We start from the raw sequence: 23,588 nt of genomic DNA on the forward strand, positions 1-23,588 counted from the left end.
CGGGGGTCCGCGGACCCCTAGTGGTCCGTGGTGTAATTGCGAGGGGTCCGTGAAAATAAAATATCTTTCAAAAAAAGATCCTATGACATTTATATAAATAGGATTATTTTACTCAAATGTGACTGAGACCTTTATCTACCTAAACTATAAAGGGTAACAGGACTTTTTTCTCTAATTACATCTGTTTCACAAGTGTAATTTATTGTATTTTAATAAGAGATCTCGCTCCCGTTTGCATTGTTAAAAGTTACTGCATAAAAATTCTGTTGTTACATATATCTGAAAGTTACTGCATACATATTCTGTTTTGTTACATATATCTGAGAGTTACTGAATACATATTCTGTTTTGTTACATATATCTGAAAGTTACTGAATACATATTCTGTTTTGTTACATATATCTGAAAGTTACTGCATACATATTCTGTTTTGTTACATATATCTGAAAGTTACTGCATACATATTCTGTTTTGTTACATATATCTGAAAGTTACTGAATACATATTGTTTTGTTACATATATCTGAAAGTTACTGAATACATATTCTGTTTTGTTACATATATCTGAAAGTTACTGAATACATATTCTGTTTTGTTACATATATCTGAAAGTTACTGAATACATATTCTGTTGTTACATATATCTGAAAGTTACTGAATACATATTCTGTTTTGTTACATATATCTGAAAGTTACTGCATAAGAATTCTGTTTTGTTAACTATATCTAAGTTACAACTGAAAGCTCTTATTTTGCCCCAAAGAGTGAATAAATGCTATAATGCAATCTAAAATGCAGTTTCTGCTGTTTCTATCAAATTGCAACCCCCCTCCCCCAAGATCAGGTGGAAGGGTCCTCAGGGTAGATCAAAAATATACAGGGGGTCCAGGACCCCAAAAAGGTTGAGTACCACTGCTCTAACGTGTGGCGCTGTTTTGGGTTTTGGTTGTCTCGTATAACCGGTCTTTAAGAGTTGCTGATGTTTTTTTCCCCTCTCATGAAATTCACCAACATTAATCATCGCGGGTGTGACTTGATCGCAGCTTTTCCAGACAAAATTCGTTCAGGTAAAAACTGAAATTTCCAAACCCAAAAGCTTCCATATTGTTCCTCATGAGATCCCTGGACATTAGAGGGAGTTTGAGACGCGCTATTCACAGTCACCGGAAGCTGCAGGCGTGCTCGAGCGGTCCGTGAGCGCCGCGTGCAGACGCATCGCCTTACATTCAAAGCGCTTTTCAGTTTTGAAACCACAGCTATTTATTGGGGGGGGGGCTGTAGTTGGACTGCCTATAATGGCAGGTTTGAGAATTTAGTTTTGCTCATGTATTTGGAGTCTTCGGCTATGAGCTACTGAGGCTCAAAGTCCGAATATGCAAATAAATATAAAACTAACTAAACTTAGCAGAAAAAGTAAGGAAATGTGTGTTTTGGGTACATGATGTCTTTGTTGTAACAATGCTTCTTGGCAATAAATCTTATATCAGATTGGCAGCACCTGTGGCACCGGAAGCTCAAAACTTATTTTTTATATATATATATAATATATTTTCATTGAACATTGTTCATATTCATGTACAGATTCTTGAAGAAGGTTCCTTATAAAACAAACATGGCAAATATACATTCCATCCAAAAACACATAGACACATCCAAAGTGCCAAAGGGAACAGTATGTAAACATTTCTATACAGTATATCAGGGAGTGCATAGAGGTTGAATGTCACATGACAAATGTACGGTGATGTATTATGCAAATAAGGGTACAAACAATAATAAATTAAAATGCACGACATACACTAATTGAAAATAATAACACATAGTCCATCCTACAAGGGGGGATTAATAAGGATGTCAGCCTTCTGATTCAGCGGGGAAATGTCTCAACACCTCATAAACCTTCAGAGCTTTTGTATCGGTCGTTGGTTTTAAAAATTTCAAGTATAATCTAAATTCATTTAAGAAAAAACAACAAATTTGGGGGACGACTTAAAGTATCTATTTTTATGAATAAAGAATTTGGCTAAGCAGAGGATTGCATTACAACAGAGTTCATCGTTTTTGTTTTGCAAAACCATGCCAAATGTTATACTGTCTCTAGAAATCCAATTCGGTAAGGACAAAATCCTTTGCTTTGTCCATTTGTGAACGTCGAGCCAGAACACAAGCAGCACGCCACGTGGACGCTCAAAACAAGAGTCAACAGCAGCAGCAGCAAAATGAGCTGCTTGGCAGTGGAAGAGGAGATTTGGCAAATTTCGCAGAGGTGTAAAAACCCAGTCCAGAAAGTAAAAACCCTAACCGTGTCTTTACTCCACCCATGTTCTAAACCATCAGATTGCGCCGACGTTTCCCAAATCAGCTGGTTTAATACATGGATGGAGTAAAGACACGGTTAGGATTTTTACTTTCTGGACCGGGTTTTTCCACCTCTGCAAATGTCCCATGGGCGCAGCCCTCATACTCAGCTCTGCTGCTCATCCCACAGATGCATGTTCCCCACAAATGTGGCCCCAAAAAGGGAAATAAACAGGCTTTCCAAAGGTGTAAGATTTATTGCCCAGAAGCATTGGTACAACAGAGAAATAATCTACCAAACACAAACTTCCTTACCTATTGTGCTCAGTGTATATACAGCACCTCCTACAATGAACTGTGTCACACCACGGAGTTAAAACGAAATCAACTATTCGTTTCTAATCGTGGTTTATCTCCCCAGCACAGAGCAAAACACACACGAAAACTCGCCTTCAATACCTTCTGTCATTACGGTTTACAGTTACAGTCACTTTTGCCATTCGACCTCTGAAGGTTTATGAGGTGTTGAGGCATTTCCCCACTGAATCAGAAGACTGACATCCTTATTAATGCCCCCTTGTAGGATGGACTATGTGTTATTATTTTCAATTAGTGTATGTCATGTATTTAATTTATTATCGTTTGTGCCCTTATTTGCATAATACATTACCATATATTTGTCATGTGACATTCAACCTCTATGCACTTCCTGACATACTGTATAGAAATGTTTACATACTGTTCCCTTTGGCACTTTGGATACACCTCTGGTATTTTTCAGAGGTGGAAAAACCCGGTCCAGAAAGTAAAAATCCTAACCGTGTCTTTACTCCATCCATGTATTAAACCAGCTGATTTGGGAAACTAGTCGGCGCAATCTGATGGTTTTAGAACATGGGTGGAGTAAAGACACGGTTAGGGTTTTTACTTTCTGGACCGGGTTTTTCTACCTCTGGTATTTTTGGATGGAATGTATATTCGCCACGTTTGTTTTATAAAAAACTTTCTTCAAGAATCTATACATGAATATGAACAATGTTCAATAATAAAAAAAAATTTTTTTTTATGTTGCCGTTGCTTTTCCGGCCTGCGCGGGGCGCTATACACAACGGAAGCCCGTCCGCCGGCGCGTCTCATCGTAAAGGGACGTGTGTCGCAACTTCGCTTTCATAAGCGAGTCGCACACCTGCACAATGAGGAGTCCTCCGTGCCTCTTAGGTCTGCTTTTCCAATTTGGAGGAGTCCTCGCGTTGTCCGGTGAGGGGGGGGGGCGGGCGGGGGGGTGTCCTTTTTTTAAAAAAAAAATTATTAATGATTATTATTAACTTTTTATTAAGTTATATTGTGCTGCGGCGCCATAATAAGAAGACTATTTCTGCACGTGCACAGCCGTTCTGCAGCCGTGCGTGTTCTGTATGAACTTTCATACTAATGTCATTTGCACGTTTGATTGATTGATTGATTGATTGATTGATTGATTTGTTGGTTCCCACCAGGAGAATTTTGGCACATCACCGATCTGCACTGGGACCCAAGCTACAAACTCGCGGATAACCCCGCGCGCGTGTGTGATTCGAGCGGAGGACGCTCTGCGACCAACGCGGGAGTTTTTGGAGACTATGTCTGCGACGCCCCATGGCACCTCATCAACTCCACGGTGTATGCAATGAAGGCTGTGCTGCCCGATCCGGATTTCATCGTGTGGACCGGGTATCAGTCTTCTAACGCAATATTGGTTCCGTAGCTGGTCATTTGCGGGTAGCTTTATACCTCTGACGTGCCCTTTTATGAGGCGTTTATAGTGCAACGTGCATGGAGAAGTGGTTGGCGGTTCTGACCCTGTAGTCCAGTGTTTCTCAACCGGGGGTCCGCGGACCCCTAGTGGTCCGTGGTGTAATTGCAAGGGGTCCGTGAAAATAAAATATCTTTAAAGAAACGATCCTATGACATTTATAGAAATAGGATTGTTTTACTCAAATGTGACAGACCTTTATCTACCTAAACTATAAAGGGTAACAGGACTTTTTTCTCTAATTACATCTGTTTCACAAGTGTAATTTATTGTATTTTAATAAGAGATCTCGCTCCCGTTTGCGTTGTTAAAAGTTACTGCATAAAAATTCTGTTGTTACATCTATCTGAAAGTTACTGAATACATATTCTGTTTTGTTACATATATCTGAAAGTTACTGAATACATATTCTGTTTTGTTACATATATCTGAAAGTTACTGAATACATATTCTGTTTTGTTACATATATCTGAAAGTTACTGCATAAGAATTCTGTTTTGTTAACTATATCTAAGTTACAACTGAAAGCTCTTATTTTTGCCCCAAAGAGTGAATAAATGCTATAATGCAATTTAAAATGCAGTTTCTACTGTTTCTATCAAATTGCAACCCCCCTCCCCCAAGATCAGGTGGAGGGGTCCTCAGGGTAGATCAAAAATACGCACGGGCTCCAGGACCCCAACAAGGTTGAGAACCACTGCTGTAGCTGAGCGGTTAGCGAGGTGTCCTGCGGTGCGGGCGACGCGGGTTCGCTTCCCGGCCGCGGCAGGTCCCGTGGTTGCGTTGTCCCCCGAATTCGCTAGGCGATTCTCAAAATGCCCCTTTTTCCACTACACGGTACCGGCTCAGTCCGACTCGTCCTTTTTTCGTTTTCCATTACCGGAGAGTACCCCGCGGTTTGGTAACTATTACCGCTTTTCCGGTAGCGCCTTTGTTGAGGAGCGGGTACCAAAATCAAAGCGGACCTCCGATCGGTCAGAGAAACGCGTCACTTTGCGTCACGTTGCGTCACCGCGTCATCAATGCGCGCCTGGGCTGCCTCCCGGCATTGTTAAATACCGACGCGGTCGAAGCGGAGTTCGTGCAGTTTGAAATTGAAAACCACCTGATAGGGAAAACAAAAAAGCTGTAAAAACTTATAAGCACTTTATGATTTACAAAGTATTCAGTTAAGTATGCAATTTATTTGTTTTACTTTATACAACCCCCCTGGCGTATTTATGTTAATGTTTATGATAATACATGTGATAATGTTGTATACGTTTGATAATGTGACTATTGTTGATTGACATTGTTGTATACTAGTGTGGACTAGTAATAAGACACGTTAGCCCCTAGCTAACGGGTCTGACCCTTTAGCCGAGCGGTTAGTGACGTCGCCTTGTGGTGCAGTACAGCGCGTATCGAATCCCGCACCGGGCAACAAATTAACCGGTTACACTACTTCTGTACGCTTTTGTTAATAAAGTTCTTTAAAAAAAATAAAATTGAAAACCAGGCGTCGCTATGACGACCAGCAACACTGGGGGGGTACCGTTACGGTAATGGAAAACGACACAGAGGCGAGTCGAGTTGAGCCGTTACCATGTAGTGGAATAGGGGCAAAACCATCCTACTTTTCAGAGATGACACCCCACATGTACCAAATGAGAATCTGGACGAGGAGGAAGTACTCCGAATTATCAGCAACCTCACCCGCGCCATAAAGCACGTCTTTCCAAGTCAGTGTAATGAAATCCTCTCAAAATGTACTGAGAAAATACACGGCGATACACTCTTACAGGTGGCCTAACCTCTCCCTATCGTCATCTTCCAGGCACTAAAGTGTACTCGGCCTTAGGCAACCATGACTACCATCCCAAGAGTCAGATGCCAGCGGCTAAGAACAACATGTATGACAAGATATCACAGATGTGGCAAGAATGGCTGGAACCAGAGTCTCAAAACAGCTTTAAAAAAGGTGGCCAGAGTCTCTTGTGCGCGACGCTGTGACCATCGGCTGTCCACATCAGCAGAGTTTTTCGAGCACGAGTCAGATTTGTCCTCTTTTTTTATTCGATGTTTCCCCGTAGGCGGATACTACACTGAAAAGCTGCTCAACCGAACAGGCTTTCGGATGTTGGTCCTCAACACCAACCTCTACTACGACCAGAACAACCAGACGGAGAACATGGACGACCCCGCTGACCAGTTTCGCTGGGCGGATCAGATTCTCATGGAAGCAGCCAAAAACAACGAGAAGGTAAAACAAAAGGCCCGTCGTTGCTTTTCCCTCACACAGCGATGAAATAATCAACTCCAAAAAAAAAAAACAAAAAAAAATTAGCCGGGGGCACCCGAGTAGTGTGGCGGGCTATTCCAATGCCCACCAACACGGGGATCCCGTTTCGAATCCCCGTGTTGCCTCCCCAGATAGCATCCGGATGTGGGCCACCTCAGGCAATGATGCAGCACTGACGGCCTTCGTCTGGCCCTGACAAAATGGATGTGAGCCAGGAGTGGTCCACATGTATCATCGCAAATATGGCCAATATGCCAAATCAAATGTGGGCCTTTTTTGGCAAAGATGTGGTGCTCCCAGGAACATGTGATCTGGATGTGACCCTGAAGTGGCCCGTGTGGTAAATGGTGAATATGGCCCAAATATCACAAAACAAATATGGCCACTTTTGGCAAATATGTGGCACATGCAACACTGCTATGGCTTGGTTCTGGCCCAGATCTGGCAAACAGGAGCGGACCGCCCAAGTGCCATCATTCCACATGGTATGTGGGCCGGATGAAAGTGTCGGGTGTGGGACGGGTCTGGGCCACAGCAATTTTGCTATCTGGCATGTGGTAGTCTGCAGCCCTCCCCGGATCAGCAGAGGGGATGGAGCAGTGACTGGGAAGGCTTGGAAAAGTGGGATAATTGGCCAGGTACAACTGGGGCGAAAAAAAAGAGGGGAGGGGGGGCTGAGAGAATTTTAGACTACCGTGGGGAAACTTCAAATGCCCTTCCAACAGTTTCTAACATTACTCTGTGATCTCTTCTTTGCTAGTGTCATATTTTCCACGTCTTTTAGGTGTTTGTCATTGGCCACGTTCCTCCGGGGTTCTTTGAGAAGAGGAGGGGTAAGTCTTGGTTCAGGCCCAACTTCAACGAGCGATACTTGCACCTGATTGAGAAACATCACGCAGTTATCATCGGACAGTTCTTTGGTCATCAGCACACCGACAGCTTCCGCATGTTTTATCACCCTGATGGTAAAATCATTTATTTATCACTACTGATTTGCATTAGTATCTATCATATTTACTGACTGATTTTTAGATTAATCTTTACCCTTCTGTCTTTGAAACTGTAGAAACTTGCTTATGAAAGATGCCATGCAAACGAAGTTTGACATCTTAAAATTATATCAACTTTTGCATCAGGGTCCAGCTGTTGTTGTGAGCGATAATGATGATAACACTAATTACTGGAAGCTTCCACTACTGATCGTTGGTCATTTTTCCAATACTGCAGGCTCTCCTATCAGCACCATGTTCTTGAGCCCTGGGGTTACGCCGTGGAAAACCTCACTTCCTAAAGTCGTAGATGGAGCCAACAACCCTGGGATCCGCGTCTTCGAATATGACACCCAAACACTCTTGGTCAAAGTAAGTCAAGACACTTGGCATACATCTTAATCTGAATTTCATTCCCAGGATAGAATATCATTTACTTCTGGAGAAAGAAACCTTCAGTTTAAGAAACCTGCATTGTTTCTGTTTTTGAGAGAAAAAAAAGGATGTGAAAAGACTCGTACAGATTGTACTTAATATAGTAAACAATACGCCCTGTTTCAAACACACCCAGGACATGGTGACCTACTATCTGAACCTGACCCATGCCAATTTAGCTGGTGCACGTTGGGAGAAGGAGTACCGGCTTACAGAAAGCTTCAGGGTACCCGATGCCTCCCCAGCCTCCATGCACCAGGTTCTGGAGCGCATGGCTAATAACGACTGCTACCTACAGAAGTACTACGAGTTGAACTCTGTCAGCTATGACCTGACAAAGTGCAATCGCGATTGCCGTATTGACCACGTGTGTGCAGCTAGAGAGGTAAATTTTGATAGATATGAGCACTGTCTGGTGAAAGAAGGGGCAGCCTCTATTAACGGTTTCTTGGTGCCAATCCTCTCTGTGGCAATAAGTCTGGTCATTGCTAACTGATAATACTAATCTGTGATGACAGGAACTGATAACATGAGGCTTTGAATGTTCAACCAGTGACAACCTAGTGCAGCAAAAGATCCAGGCAGACCATTCAATATTGTAAAAGGTGACATGATCCTTTCAAAATTACATTTGTCCAAAATCTACAGTATGCTTAATGGTGATTATCTTTTCTTGATTTTGTAGCGAATTGGAAGTTTTCAGTTACATGGCACGCTGTTAAAAGTTAGACACACATTAAAGCGGCAGTAGACAACTTTTTTGGTTCAACTTATCATTATGAACTAAATGTTGATTGCAGCGTAATGGCTACTGAATAATGACACACCATCGGCGTTTATTGGTTCCCTCCAAGCCTTGCTTTCATTATGCAAATCTGTCTGCCACCGGGTACGATCTCGCGGGAAAATGAAGGCTAGATTTATGCCACGAAGGAAGCGCGTCAACCACCGTGCAACCAAAGCAGGAAGAGGATAGCACTTTTGTTTTCCCCAGCAGCTATCAGCAGCAGAAATGGCGGATGGTGGAACAACCGCCCAGACAGCAAAGAATCTTTGGCCCAAATATGGCCAACATCTGCAGTTATCTCACGGCCCACATTTGGCCTTGAATGACGGCGTTGACTCAGGGTGAGTGTGGCTGCCTCAACTCAGCCACACTTGGGCCACATCTGGTCCACATAGTATGTGCTGTAACCCAAGTCATGCCCGGTTCATTACATTTGGGCCATGTCTGGCCCACACAACACTTGCCGTAACCCAAGTCAAGCCTGGCTTATGACTTTTGGGCCACGTCTGGCCCACACAACAGTTGCCAGTGCCGTAACTGAGCTGTAAGTACCAAAAGTGCCCCAGCTTAGGCCCAAATGTGTGCTATCTGGGCGAAGTGACAGTGGAAACTACCCGGCAAGAGAAAAAGAACCCTGTTGATAGAGGCGGCAAAGAAGGCGTAGAGGGAGAGTGATAGAAACAGAGGTAAAACAACAGTGACCCGTGGTAGGCATTCACTCGACGGTGTTGTATCGAACTTTTTCCTCATCGACATCTGTTTCCCCCTAGCCAGACGAAAGCGTTCACATGGAAACAGGTTACCTATCGGTTACGATTAGGTTAAGGTTTGGGTTAGGTTGAGGCTAATAAGCATTCCGGGGTTGTATGGAACTCTGGCTAGGAGGAAACAGACCTTGACGGGGAAACAGAGTGCGATACAAAACCCGGGACTTGAGAGGGTTCCAAACCGACCTTCAGTTGGCATTCTTTCTACTGGATCAGGAAGTAACACAACCTTCCTACTTATTAATACTACCGGATGTTTTACTCTGCCTTTATCATAGTACTGAGATTGGGGATTCTAGTCCAGATGTGATCCTTACAGTTGTTTCTTGCTTTGGACAGTAGCCAGGCTGCTAATAAATGGAAAGCGATCCGGTAGTCTTTGCGACAGCAAACAATAAAAAAAATTTTTAAAAACACTCAGAAAGGCTGGGGTGGGAGGGTGAAAAGTTGTCTACAGCCACGTTAATGTAACTTACAAGCAGGGAAACAATCATTGGATTCAATATTTTCTAGCAGTTTCACTTGAGCTGCTGGGAAATAATAAAAACGGTTGGACATCTGATTTACAGTTCGATATTTCAAAAGTGTTCAGTATTATAAATTCAATGTCTTGCCATGTATAAGAATCATAGTTTGTCATTATTTAATGACGGGCTATCATCAAGCTATAAATGCCAGTGTTTTACCGTAACAATAAAAAGGCTTATCAATGGTTTAAAATGTGCTTAATGTCCATATCATGTAGGAACATTGATCACGTCTTGTAAAGTAAGCACAACTGAATGTATCATTTGCAGCAGATAATTCCCTCTGACACTGGAACTGGAATTCAGGGCTACACAAATAAACTTGACATGAACCCATGATGGACTTTGAGTCATTTGTTTCACAGCCATGCCATTTTATTGTACTTGAGCATCTTACTTCTAGCGACGACAGGGCAGTCCTTGGGCTACACCCTGTTCACATGTCACTATTGTGACAGTGCAGTCACTGGTTGAATGGACCCCGTGTGCTAGGGTCACATGACCAGGACCTGTTTGGCTGAAATGAAAGGTTGCATGGCCGCTTCCAGAGCCTGACGGTAGTCACGGAGGTTCACCTCACTACAGGCGGGGGCTGTCAGCTTTGCCTGCCGGATTAAGGTGCACAGTTCATCCACCATGCCTCTGAAGGCCCCCTCATCTATGGCAAACAATGTCATTTGGTAAAAGATCAAATTATTGATATGGATATGCACATTTATTACACTTTTTTTTTGAGGGAAATCCCCCCAACAGTATTGACAGACTCACTGTGTGCGTGATCTCTCTTCCACTGTGTGACCCAAAAGCCACGCACTTTAACATCCTTGAAGATGAGAGAACTCTGGAAAGAGTGATGGCATTTTTTAGCTGGGGTAAAATGCAGCAAAATAAGTCTGTAGAAAACGCGATATAAGTAAGTTTGGTCTTACCACAGGAACAGTAACTGGCTGTTTAGCCATTCCTCCATACGTTACCATTGTCCTTCCAATCCTAAACACAACAAGAAACATGTTACTTATTTGATCCACTTTAAAACTTCAAATCCTTTCCAGGCTGACTATTCAACATGCCCAAAACTCACTCTAGGTGACGGAGGAGTTCTGTGGCACTCTTGCCCCCAACTCCATTCAGTGCCAGTTTAGGCCTCGGACAGGTCTTTAGAAAAAAAAAAGAAATAACCACAGCAACACCCAGTGTGTAATCATGCATTAGGGAAACCGTCTATTAAAATCTTTAAAGCTGAAATTCAGGATTTTTCTCCATTAATTACTACTTTATCAATTTGGATCAAGGAGTCAGGTCATGTAATACTAACTGGCATCTTTACCACGGGTGAACTTTTCACCAGGTAGGATGAACCCTGGTGTAGTAGTAAATACGTTCCTACTCAAACAAGAAAAAGGATTGAAATGGGATGACAACCTAGCAATGCTTCTGTAATCAATATTACGTGGAACAATGTTCCCATATAGTTTAATACGGTTTGTAAGAAATTTGATTGCCAATGCTTTGGTTCAAGGATGCCGTTTTCACAAGGGTCGGAACTGTTAACTGCTGAGCTGCCAGCACACAAGTTACAATGGCTGACACACCTTTTTTGCAGTTCTCACTGTAAGAGGGAGGGACAGATTGGGAAAATCGTGGATTTTCAGCTTTAAAGCTGTGAGCTTGGGCCCGTCTTGACCTTGAACAGCTCCTTCATTTCAGGCTGCCTCAGTGTCGTCTCTTTGATCACATGACTGGCTCCCATGGCCTTCAGCCTATCGCTGAGCTGTGTGAACTCCGGCCTGTGAGAGAGGAGCGACGATGAGAAAGTTCACCGCACTCATAAATTCTGACAAGCAAACACAGTCACTCTCTGTCGCCCTCTGGCAACAGACCTTCGATTACTACTAATTTAGTTTCAGCAACCGGCTGATAACCTCAGCCCAGGGACCCAAAACCGCTTCTAACTGGAAGACTTCATGCAGCTGGGGTGAAAGGTAAACTGTCAAATCTAGGCCCTGAGCAACAGAAAAACACAATGCCGCTACAAAAAAACAATGCCTTCACAAGAGCTGGAGTGGTGTGACTCGGTTCACCTGTCTCGGACAACATTGATGGTATTTATTCCTCTTGAAGCAGCAATCTGTATTACAGCCTGGCCGACCCCACTGTTAGCTGCATTCTGGATCACCGAGTCACCTGAAATGACCAAAAATAAAGGCAAACCAAAAATCAAAAGAAAAGAAAAAGGCAAACCAACGCATGTTGTTCACTACTTGAAAGCATGACATTACTTCACACAGCCATTGTACAAATTTCCATGCATGCATTTTTCTGTGCCCCTCTTTGGTTCTGTTGTGAGCACCACAGCTTGCCGAAAGTCCATCCATTATCCGAACCGCTTATCCTGCTCTCACAGTCGCAGGGATGCTGGAGCCTATCCCAGCAGTCATTGAGCGGCAGGTGGGGAGACACCCTGGACAGGCCGCCAGACCATCACACAGGGCCGACATACACACACACACACACACACACATTCATACCTGGGGACAATTTAGTATGGCTGAGTCACCTGACCTACATGTCTTTGGACTGTGGGAGGAAACTGGAGCCCCCGGAGGAAACCCACGCAGACACGGGGAGAAACATGCAAACTCCACACAGAGGACGACCCAGGATGACCCCTAAGGTTGGACTACCCCGGGGCTCAAGCCCAGGACCTTCTTGCTGTGAAGCGACCGCGCTAACCACTGCGCCGCCAGCTTGCTGAAAGTATTGGATTAAAGAATTATCTAACATTAAACTTACAAATAACACGATCTTTACTAGTAATTCCATATTTGTTTGTGTTAAAACGCAAGAGCAAATAAACTTCACTTGTTTCAACTCAATAGACTGAATCAGAAGCATTTCTAATGTTAAACTGCTCAATGGTTTATAAGAAGTTCCTTGTTCCTTATTCTGAATACATTCTTAAAAGGAACAGGAAAGACTGATAGATTAGTATCATTATAGTATAATGTAATTGGTCACTTCTGCTTTATTTGTCAATAAGAAAACAGCAAACTCACCTATAAACAAATAAACCAATGTTTACCCAGACAGCATCCGGATGTGGGCCACTTCAGGCAGTGATGCGGCACTGACGGCCTTCTTCTGGCCCTGACAAAATGGATGTGAGCCTGAAGTGGCCCACACGTATAATAGCAAATATGGCCCAAATATGCCAAATCAAATAGGGGCCTTTTTTTGGCAAAGATGCGGTGCTCTGGGCAACATGTGATCTGGATTGACCCTGAAGTGGCCCGTGTGGTAAATGGTGAACATGGCCTAAATATCACAAAACAAATATGGGCCACCTTTGGCAAATATGTGGCATCGCTATAGGTTGGTTCTGGCCCAGATCTGGCAAACAGGAGCGGACCGCCCAAGTGCCATCATTCCACGCGGTACGTGGGCCGGATGAAAGTGTCGGTGTGGTACAGGTCTGGCCCACAGCAATTTTGCTATCTGGGTAGCTTTAAGTGTTTGACGATATTCAGACAAAATAATGAAGCCTTTATGTCATTTTACTGTATGGCCTCCTGAGAACAGACTGGTAAAGGCTTGTCTATTACTGAGCAATTTAGGATTATAACTACATTTTGATTTAAAGAATCCATTTGCTAATATGTAATTGAAATTTCTTAAGGAACAAATAAATCAGTATTTACTAGTTCAAAACAAAGTTATTTTCCAAAATAACTTTATTTCGTGTTTTTAATTGTATATTATCAAGTCCTTAACATGAGGTTACTATGAAGTTTCTGACTAATGAGTTATAATGACATTAAATTGACAACCTGTAAATTGACAAATTTACAAAGCTATTAGGGGATCAAGTAATGGAGTAGGAATTAAACTATCACAGAAACAACCCTCTGAGGTCTGTACATCAGTACGTCTACTCCTTAGACTTTTTGGGGTCCAATGTTGTGAAGTATCCAGCATCCCGTGACCCGACTTCGGATAAGCGGCTTGGATAATGGATGGATGGATGGATGTTGCGAAGTAGGAAATAGTGTTTAATCAACAATTGCAGGTAATGGCTGCCTACCTGGCTTGAGGTCTTCAAAGTCATTGAGCATCCTGAAGGCTGTGCAGGGGTTCACACCCAGTGAAGCAGCGGACAACAGGGGAATGTCATTCGGTACAGAGATCAAATCTTTCTCAGAGAACACTGCTACAGTCCGCCACATCCCTGCTTACACAGAGGTACAGCGCACATCACATCTGGTTATGAGAGATGCAAAACTGACACTCAAGACTCATTTAAGTAGAATAGCACATATTCTAAATAATTTACCAAGTCCAGCATCTCTTGGGATGACCCAGTCTCCTGTTTTAAGTGACTGCACCTGGCTGCCCACCTCTACGACTTTGGCCACCCCCTCGTTGCCCCCTACGGCTGGTAGGTCAGGGAGGATAGCGTAGGTGCCTGGGGAAGTTACAATGACACATCAAGTGACCTTGTACGTTTAGTCTAAAAGGAAAGTCCAGTAACTAGAGTTTTATGTGCAATAATACCTTGAATCATGTTGATGTCTGATGGATTGATTGGGGCTGCGAGGATTTCGACCAGAACATCCTTTGAACCTATGGAGGGTAAGACCATATCCTCTAACCTGGCAACCAGGTATTGAACAATTTTTATCATTAGTGACATTATTCTGGGAAATTCAAAGTCCGAAATGCAAAGTGCAAGGTGATATTTACATTTACTCATTGAGCAGATGCTTTTCAACAGAGTCAGCAATGAGCCTAGCAGATAAATTCAAGTGTTGCCAACTGGCATCATAGAGCGCTACATAATAATCCTATCGTAGTAGTACTATATGAAGTAGCAGTAGTAATACATTTGCTGTATAGTACTCAGATCATAGTACTACTACATTAAGTCATTGTAGTGCATTTGCTAAACAGTAATATCACAGAGGTACTAGTGCATTTTCTACATCAAGTAATAATAGAATATTTGCTAGCTATATTGTAATAATAAATGAGAATCATCTTCCTTCGGCTTGTTCCGTTTCCCAAGGGGTCGCCACAGCGGATTTGATAGTTTCCATCGGTACCCTGCGAGGGCACAGCACCGATGGCGGTTTTGTCGAGCCGCATAATGATTTTGGCAGAATTTCACATCGGATGCCCTTCCTGACACAACCACTAACCCTATGGATGGGGGCACAGGTAAAGTGCTGGATGCCATCGCAGTATTCATGGACTTGAGCCCATGCCTGTCGCCATTAATTATAAACAATAATAATAAACATGTCATTTCATTTCAAGTTTTCATTTCATTTCACTCATGTAGAGAAGCATGACTGAGATGGTTTGGACATGTGTGGAGGAGAGATGCTGGGTATATTGGGAGAAGGGTGCTGAATATGGAGCTGGCAGGGAAGAGGTGAAGAGGAAGGCCAAAGAGGAGGTTTATGGATGTGGTGAGGGAGGACATGCAGGTGGCTGACGTGACAGAGGAAGATGCAGAGATGGAAACGGATGATCCGCTGGGGCGGCCCCTAACGGCAGCAGCCGAAAGTAGTAGTAGATTTCATTTCATTCATGTCATTTCATTTCAAGTACATTTCATGTACTTGCTTACATGAAATGAAACGAAATATCGTTTATTACGACAGTAACCGATAATAATAATAAACAATATTTCGTTTCATTTCATGTGCGCAAGTACATGAAATAAAATAACAAATAAAGTGTTCCTGATTCCTGACAATCTATAACAGTACTATATGAAGTTGCAAACCCAGCCACTGAGGATGCACAAGCCAGTGCATCCTGAGTGCCGGTCCCAAGCCCGGACAAATGGGGAGGGTTGCGTCAGGAAGGGCATCCGGCGTAAAATCTTTGCCAAATCAAATATGCGGATCATAAATAAGACTTACATACCGGATCGGTCGAGGCCCGGGTTACCAACGACCGCCACCGGTACTGTTAACCAGCAGGGTGTCGGTGGAAACTATACTATATGAAGTTGCAATGGTGGTACATTTGCTTGCTACAATGTAGTCATACTACAACAGGAAGTAGCAGTACTTTGGTACATAGTAATCACATCACAGTAGTACGTTTGCGTCAAACACTAATCATATCATGAGCAAGAGTGCATGTCACGAGGAGGGAGTTGTGTGTTACGTGTGCCTTCGATCACGATAAGATAATCAAAGTACAAAGTATATTAACACTGACACATCAGATATATTATCATCAAAGGCGGCCCGTTAGTAATGATGGTGTTCAATGAAGTTGTGGCACGATACTAATAGTCAACATCAACTGTGTTTGATTATTCATATTAAAGCCTTGCCTAAGAACCGTGCACGGTTAACAGTGGCCAGGAGGGAAAGCTTTTGGGCATGCCTTGAAGGCAGCAGTTGGTTCCTTCATTTTGGGACCAGGTGAGAGAACACTCAGCACCGTCAAGGACCCCCACCCCCCCACATGCACTTCACCCTCCCACCCTCTGGCAGGAGGTGCCGGAGCGTCCGTGCTGCCTCCACCCCAATATGCAGTGGTTGCACTCCTCAGCTGTGAGGCTCCTCAACAGCCTGCACACTGAAGACCTCCCCTAAAATGACCTTTTGACCCTTCTCGCTCACTGTCCGTGCCGGGTGCGCTCGTGACGTTTAGGTCCGCGTGGTAGTGCTCGTTCACAACGCACTTCCTGTTTTGGATATTTATAATTATTATTATTGTTCATATGTCAGTACCTCGCATGCATACGAGGTACTGACGGATAAAAGCGGTCTTAAGTCTTAAGTCGGCGCTGATACAAGCGGAGAGATTCTTACTGGACGACTTGTGCAGGGTCCCCGTGCTTTCTGTACACAAGTCCCGCGCGCGCCTTCGCCGGAAGTCCGGCCCCGCGCGCCACTTTCGTATGCAGACACGCGGCACGAACAAGCGCCATTTCAAGCGATTCCCAGCAGCTCGGATCGCACACACATAAACGTTAACGCTGGAAACGAGCGTACGGCAACGGCCGTCCGTGGGCATCGGGGGCGGCCATATTGGACACCGGTTGACCCATGACCCCGCGACGTCAAGCGAGGCATTGCGTGGAACAGCGCCTCTGGCGGCTCGGAGTGTAAACACGCTGTCGCTCAAGGCGGACGCGCTCAAGGCGCAAATGGCGACGTGACAACGCGACGCCGTTACTTCGACCAGTTACAACGTTACCGTCGACGGTGTTTCCATCTCTGACCGAAAAGACTCAGTAGCAGCTTCACCAGAGTCTCGTTCCCTCCAAGAACAACACCACCTGTTAGATGTAAACGGACAGACCAAGGTCTAGAACATGGCAACACCGTATTTACACTCCCCTGCAAATGTGCGTTACCTGTGGTGACCCACATCTATATAACGGGAGACATTCACCTAAGGGGATGCACTTCCGCTTCCGGTTCACAGTTCAGTGTCGTTGTCGAATGTATGACATGCTAAGTTGGAGCTAGTAAACTACCTCGACTACGTCTACTCTCACGTCTCCTGTCTCGTTGTTTTCTAACTCCACATACCCAACAAAATCAAGGAATTCGTGTTTAAGGTCACACATAGGTATTACCCCGTCAACTCCATCGTTTGCAGGTGTATTCCTAATATAGAAGACACGTGTTCTTTTTGTAATCATAAGGTGGAAACTCTAGAACATGTGCCCCCCCCCCATGTGTACATGTGACTGATTGGGCTGACTTCCAGTTGGATCTTAAAACATATTTTGACGAGGACATTTCACTAAAAAAACCCAAACATGATTTGTTATTGATAGTCAACAATCCTAATCTCCCCAGCAATGAACAATATGTCATTAACTTGCTCATCATTTTAGCCAAATTCTATATTCATAAAATGACATTTTTGAGGACGTCACCATCTTGCGTAACATTTAAACAAAGATCTAAGCATATATCTTCAGACTCTGCTGAATTTAAAAAGCTGTAATAAGAAATTAACCAGAATGCAAACTCTTCAGGATTAAACCCGATTAAGTAAACCTCTTGTGTGGGTGCAAAAAAGAAGAAAACCCCAAAAAACAAATGGACAAACGCATGTGAATATTGACATATTTATTGGGGAATGGAGCAGATCTTTACATATAGAAACGTAATCACAGTAATACTTGTAATAGTCTACATGCTGCTTACCATTTATAAACTAGCCACCGAGTTGCCTGAGATCAAGTTCAAATGTAGTTTTTATGGCAGTAAACGATACATTCTTCAGTAATAAATGCACATTTTCTGGAAATAGCCTCAGCCATTCAACCTGTATATACATTACACATAAAATGGCTGATGGTCACACACAAAGTGTACCATTAAAAGCACACAAAACACAGGGTAAAGTGTGGTACAGTATGCTTTCGTGTGCTTTAAATGTTACCCTGAGCACACAATCGTTACGTCCTTGGACTTTTCAAAGGAACACCTAACCCATCTAACATCCAACAATAAAATCACAATAACACGTCACCGGAGAGCTGAACAGGGTTGTCGAGATTGAAACGTCTGCTATGGACCTCCGTTTTGCATTAAGGAGCAGAGATGCAAACCCACGGTGGGAGAAAAACGGTGACAGGTACAGCGGTGGACACAACATCACTTAGGAATCATTCAAATATGCACCCAAGGTCAGAATAAGAGAAGGTACCGTCACCCAAAAGTGACTAGTTTGTATCGTCGAAGGAGACTGAGAGCGTCGCTGGGGGGGAATGCACAGCAGAATACTGCAGACATTACAATGCGCCACTTTTATTCACCGCTGAGCAAAAGTCACGAAGGTGACTCACTCGTAGGGCTGGGCAACATATCGATATCGTATTGATACTGCAACGTGCATGGATAAGAAGACACGCCGGCCGCCGGCTCGCGGGTCTGACCCTTTAGTCTAGCGATGTCTCTGTTGCTTGCGGTGCAGGAGATAGGGGTTCGCGTCCCGGCTGTGGCGGTTCTCGGGCTGCCCCCCCCCCGAATTCGCTACAATACCATGATATAAGACTAGATATCGTCTGGCATTTTGGATGCTGCAATATCGCGATATGACATGCATGTTGTCGTTCCCTGGTTTTGAAGGCTGCACGACAGCAAAGAGATGCAATATTCTGAACTTATCACGCTGTTCTAGCTGTTCTGTTATTTGTCTGTACCTCTTTGGGCATCATAGCTACATGACCAATAAGTGTTTATCAAAAACGTCACTGTGTACATATTTTGTGAGAGCACCAACAGCCATCTCGACCATAGCGCCAAAATATCGAGTATCGAGTATCGATACCGAGGTGGTCGGTCAAAAATATCATGATATTTGATTTTGGCCCAGCTCTACTCTTAGGTCATCATTTGTTGAGTTATAGAGATGAGGTGTTCAAGTCTCAAAAGGTAGGAGTGTGTGTGGGGGGGGGGATCAGAGAGCCACTGAAAGAACAGCTTTCTGGTGTATTCTCTTTCTGAAAATGTAAATTACTGTAGCGAATTCGGGGGGACAACGCAACCACAGGAACTGCCGCGGCCGGGAGGCGAACCCGTATCGCCCGCACCGCAGGAGGCATCGCCAACCGCTCGACTAAAGGGTCAGCGTGTCTACTTATCCATACACGTTACATTATGTATCCAGTTTGTAACGTGTTACCGAACCGAAACACGTGAAACGGAAACATTACGAGAAAACAGTGAAGGTCCATTGACAGCGAGCACCCATAATCTCTCCTCCTCCTCCTCTCTTATCCTGAGCTCTTTTCCTTTTCCTCAAATAAAAAAGGAAGAAAGAAAGAAAGCAGAAAAGTGTTGCTCACTTTATCAAAACCTCCCACCGTCCGTTGGCCAAACCCACGCGAGAGACAAGATCTGATGAGTGTTCAGTTAAGCAAGTCATCCACCGCACATTCTTGTCGTCATAATCATTGATAGTCTTGAAATACAATGTACTGGGCCACGCGCTGAGACGAGGCGACCCCGATTTGTACACCACGAGCCCCTCAACGACCCCTACGCCCTCGTCTACAACGATCGCAGAGGAAGAGATACAACAGACGCGGAACGCCGCCATCTTCTTCTTCTTCTTCTTCGCGTTATAATCCGAGAAGAAGACGTGAGACCTATCAGCAGACTTGGGGTAGGACGATTCGGCAAAGCGTAAGTACAAGAAACCTCAAACGACAGCGCATCTCATCCGTTCCACATGATAATTCTCAACAGCATTTTGACAGACAAGCATCTGTTTCGTTTTTTTATTTTTTGTCTTTTTTTTGTGTTTTTGTAAACCGAGATCTTTAAACTGGTGCGACGAGACGTTATTGTGAATCGGTAGAGGCTAGTAGTTCCCATCGATGCAGAGAACGGAAATGGAGTAGAGAACGGTCGACTGAGCATGCGCGACATGCCTCTACCACGCCTCCACACGCCCCGCGTAGCGTCCAGCCGCTGGGATTCTAGGAAGACCCGCCCCTACTCTGCCTCTGATTCGCTAACCTTAATCCTAACCCCGCCCTAACCCTAACCTTACCCTACCCGAACAACGGAGGCAACGAGTACTTGCGCATGCTGAGTTGGCCGTTCTCTGCATCGACGGGAACTAGCCTCTACCATTATGAATCCCACGGCACTTCTAGGCAAGACACGCCCCGCGTAGCATCCAGCCGCTAGGATTCTAGGAAGACCCGCCCCTACTCTGCCTCTGATTCGCTAACCTTAACCCTAACCCCGCCCTAACCCTAACCTACCCAAACAACGGAGGCAACGAGTACTTGCGCATGCTCAGTTGACCGTTCTGGGAACTAGCCTCTACCATTATGAATCCCACGGCACTTCTAGGCAAGACACGCCCCACGTAGCATCCAGCCGCTGGGATTCTAGGAAGACCCGCCCCTACTCTGCGTCTGATTCGCTAACCTTAACCCTAACCCCGCCCTAACCCTAATCTTAGCCTACCCAAACAACGGAGGCAACGAGTACTTGCGCATGCTCAGTTGACCGTTCTCTGCATCGACGGGAACTAGTCTCTACCATTATGAATCCCACGGCACTTCTAGGCAAGACACGCCCCACGTAGCATCCAGCCGCTGGGATTCTAGGAAGACCCGCCCCTACTCTGCCTCTGATTCGCTAACCTTAACCCTAACCCCGCCCTAACCTTAGCCAACCCAAAACAACGGAGGCAACGCGTTTTGGCCAATCTGGCCAATCCTAGCGCTTGAATGCCGGGCGGGGGCGTGTGTCGCCTAGAAGCGGCGTGGGGCTTCATAGTAACGCCGCGCCGCCTTGTCAGCAGAAATATCTCACACGGACAAACACTGACTAGCATCCCTGCGCCGATGTGAACGAACGCTCCGCGACTCATTCAAAACAACCTGAAGCATTCCCTGAGTTTTCAGATTGGCGATTCCTGAGACAAGCCTGAGAGAGGAGGTTCTAGAATTGTTTTGTTTTTTTGTTTTTTTTTTTTTTTGCCAGCAAAAGACTGTATGTGGTTTATCAAACTCTTAATAAAAAAACAAGAACATATAAAATATATGGAGCACATATGGGAAAAAAAGGTAAATTAAAAGGGTTGAACTAAATATAAAGGAAATATAATGCGTCTTACACATGATTAGTGCAGAGTAACATTGCATTGGTTTAGGCATAGATAGAGAGGTATTACGTTGGGCCCTCCTTCTGGAAGGGCCATGCAGGAGAATCACACAAGGCAAAGGAAATAAAATCACACAGTCACAGTTCACGCAGGCACTCGTAACACAATATATCCGAGTACACTGTAACTACCATACTCCAGAACACACCACTGAATTTAAGAGGAGCACAGCGATGACGATTTACCAACTTGATAGTTACAACCAGTGGCGGCTGGTGCTAAACAAATTTGGGGGGGGGGCCAGTTTACCTTGGCGCAGCACACCTGACAGCTGCTTTGATGTCCACACAGCCACAGTTATTAAGAAGGACAATGCAGCCTATCGATTTTATCAGGGTTCGTAGACGGTGGATGATTGACAGTCGAGATGAGGCATCGCGGTGGGTGTGAACATGATTGACAGCCACAAGAATTGTCCAATCACATTAGATCAAAAAACGTTAAAACAATACCAATTCGTTGCCAATAAAAGTGGGAGTGTCTGGGGCAGCACAGAACTGCGCCCCCTGGAAAATCTGAATAAACCAACCAGACAGCAGCCTCAGGTCACCTGCTCGCCACAAGTTTGAGGGCTTACATAAGGTATAGTTTGGCCGGCGCCCCTCACCCAGGAAGTATATGTATTCAGACAGAAATCAACCAAATACCATTTGGAGCCAATATTTAATGGCTGCTGACCGACTGAAAAACACTTTTATTTCATAATTATTTGCATTATACAACTAAATTATATTTAACATGTTTAAGTAGATTTTCATCTCTTGATATTTGAAGGGGGCAGCACCCCAGCCCCCTGTCCTGGCCAGACACCACTGGTTACAACGTACGAATATACTGATACCTCCATTTGTGGTACAAGTACGCCGATGTTAAAACGTTACCCAAATCGATTCTCAAGTCAAATATAGCTTTGAATGACAGTCTTCTGAAACCTAGTGGGACGTTCATCGTAGAGAGGGCTTAAAAATGAGCGAAAGGAGAAGCTGCAACACACTTGGATGAAAATAAATAACTAGTATGTTTTTTTTTCTTAAAAAAAGGCTTTAGAATAATTTTACATATATATTAATTAGGTGTAAAAGTCTTGTCAGCTTCTCCTGTAAAACGGGAGTAAAATGCTGATTAGCTAGCTAGTTCTACACGCTCCTCCTTGTACGACTGGTGTTCCTGAGCCATCGCCCTACTAAGGGGATTTGTTGGGAGGTAATGTTTTATATAGCTACCTAGTAATGGATCAGACTGGATGGAAATTAAAAAAAACTAAACAAAACAGCAGCCTACCCACGGGCAACATCATGTCTGACTCTGCCTATTTTTTTTTCAAGTATTAAGAGGAGAGCTAGCTGAACCACTCAGCAACTCGGTCCTTGTCAAGTATCGTATTAGAGGTGGTGTTGGTTGTACGCGTCTTGGGAAAAGCATGACATTGCTTGGGATTCCATCAAATCCAAATGGATGTACTTACAAAGTAGCAGCGTTTTGCACGGCAGCCAATAACATGAGAACATACTGCTAAAGGGAACTCGATTTAGGCCTACGCTTCCGGTTTCCAGAAGAAGGGATTTCCTCGGCTTTGGAAGTATATCGTCGGCAATTTAAAACTCCCATGTAAATACTGTAGTGCAAAAACGATTTGATTCAATCCCGATTCACATCGCAACGTCTAAAGCTGCACTCTCGGCCGAGGAAGATTTGGTTTACTTTCAGTGTGGTCGAGCCAAGAGTTTACGAGCAGACCAGACATGCACCAGTGAGGTAGACCGTGCATCTTAAAACAGCCAGCGAAACGCTGCAAACCAAAACGATGAAACTACGACACGGATAACTTCAACCAAAAGCTGGCAATGACTTTTGGCCTGACATTCATTTGGCCCCAGGAAATCTGGATGGTCACTTGCAATATTGGCAGACGCCAATACATTGCCTATAGCTATACCCTAAACCCCATCCCACCTATTTTCACATACCCCCCCCCTCCCCATGCGATATGCAAGCTAACATTCATTACAGAGGTACTGTCACGTCTCTGCCCTGTTAGATGG

The 23,588-nt window shown here is 44.2% G+C and overlaps 2 protein-coding genes across 3 annotated transcripts; one reads left to right on the forward strand and one right to left on the reverse strand.

Moving 5' to 3' along the window:
* The first annotated feature begins 3,463 nt into the window (after positions 1 to 3,463).
* Positions 3,464 to 10,208, forward strand: smpdl3b (sphingomyelin phosphodiesterase acid like 3B). Its single transcript, XM_056285826.1, has 8 exons — positions 3,464 to 3,555; positions 3,795 to 4,008; positions 5,714 to 5,811; positions 5,907 to 6,050; positions 6,163 to 6,332; positions 7,156 to 7,336; positions 7,599 to 7,732; positions 7,932 to 10,208. The coding sequence occupies exons 1-8, from the start codon at positions 3,492 to 3,494 to the stop codon at positions 8,289 to 8,291; spliced, it is 1,365 nt and encodes a 454-aa protein (XP_056141801.1). The 5' UTR covers positions 3,464 to 3,491; the 3' UTR covers positions 8,292 to 10,208.
* Positions 10,209 to 10,225: 17 nt separating this feature from the next.
* mecr (mitochondrial trans-2-enoyl-CoA reductase) lies at positions 10,226 to 16,921 on the reverse strand. 2 transcript variants are annotated; one of them, XM_056285828.1, is made up of 10 exons: positions 16,710 to 16,921; positions 14,428 to 14,525; positions 14,207 to 14,338; positions 13,958 to 14,101; positions 11,958 to 12,060; positions 11,561 to 11,663; positions 10,958 to 11,031; positions 10,806 to 10,866; positions 10,645 to 10,717; positions 10,226 to 10,534 (listed from the first exon to the last, which is right to left on the reverse strand). In XM_056285828.1, exons 1-10 carry the CDS (start codon positions 16,826 to 16,828, stop codon positions 10,371 to 10,373), a joined length of 1,071 nt encoding a protein of 356 aa, XP_056141803.1. In that variant the 5' UTR covers positions 16,829 to 16,921; the 3' UTR covers positions 10,226 to 10,370. The 2 variants fall into 2 exon arrangements, with proteins under 2 accessions (XP_056141803.1, XP_056141802.1); XM_056285827.1 differs by having other exon boundaries at positions 13,958 to 14,104.
* Between the last annotated feature and the right edge of the window lie 6,667 nt (positions 16,922 to 23,588).

This window comes from Lampris incognitus, chromosome 9 (assembly GCF_029633865.1).
Source record: "Lampris incognitus isolate fLamInc1 chromosome 9, fLamInc1.hap2, whole genome shotgun sequence".
In the NCBI taxonomy this organism is placed as follows: Eukaryota; Metazoa; Chordata; class Actinopteri; order Lampriformes; family Lampridae; genus Lampris; species Lampris incognitus.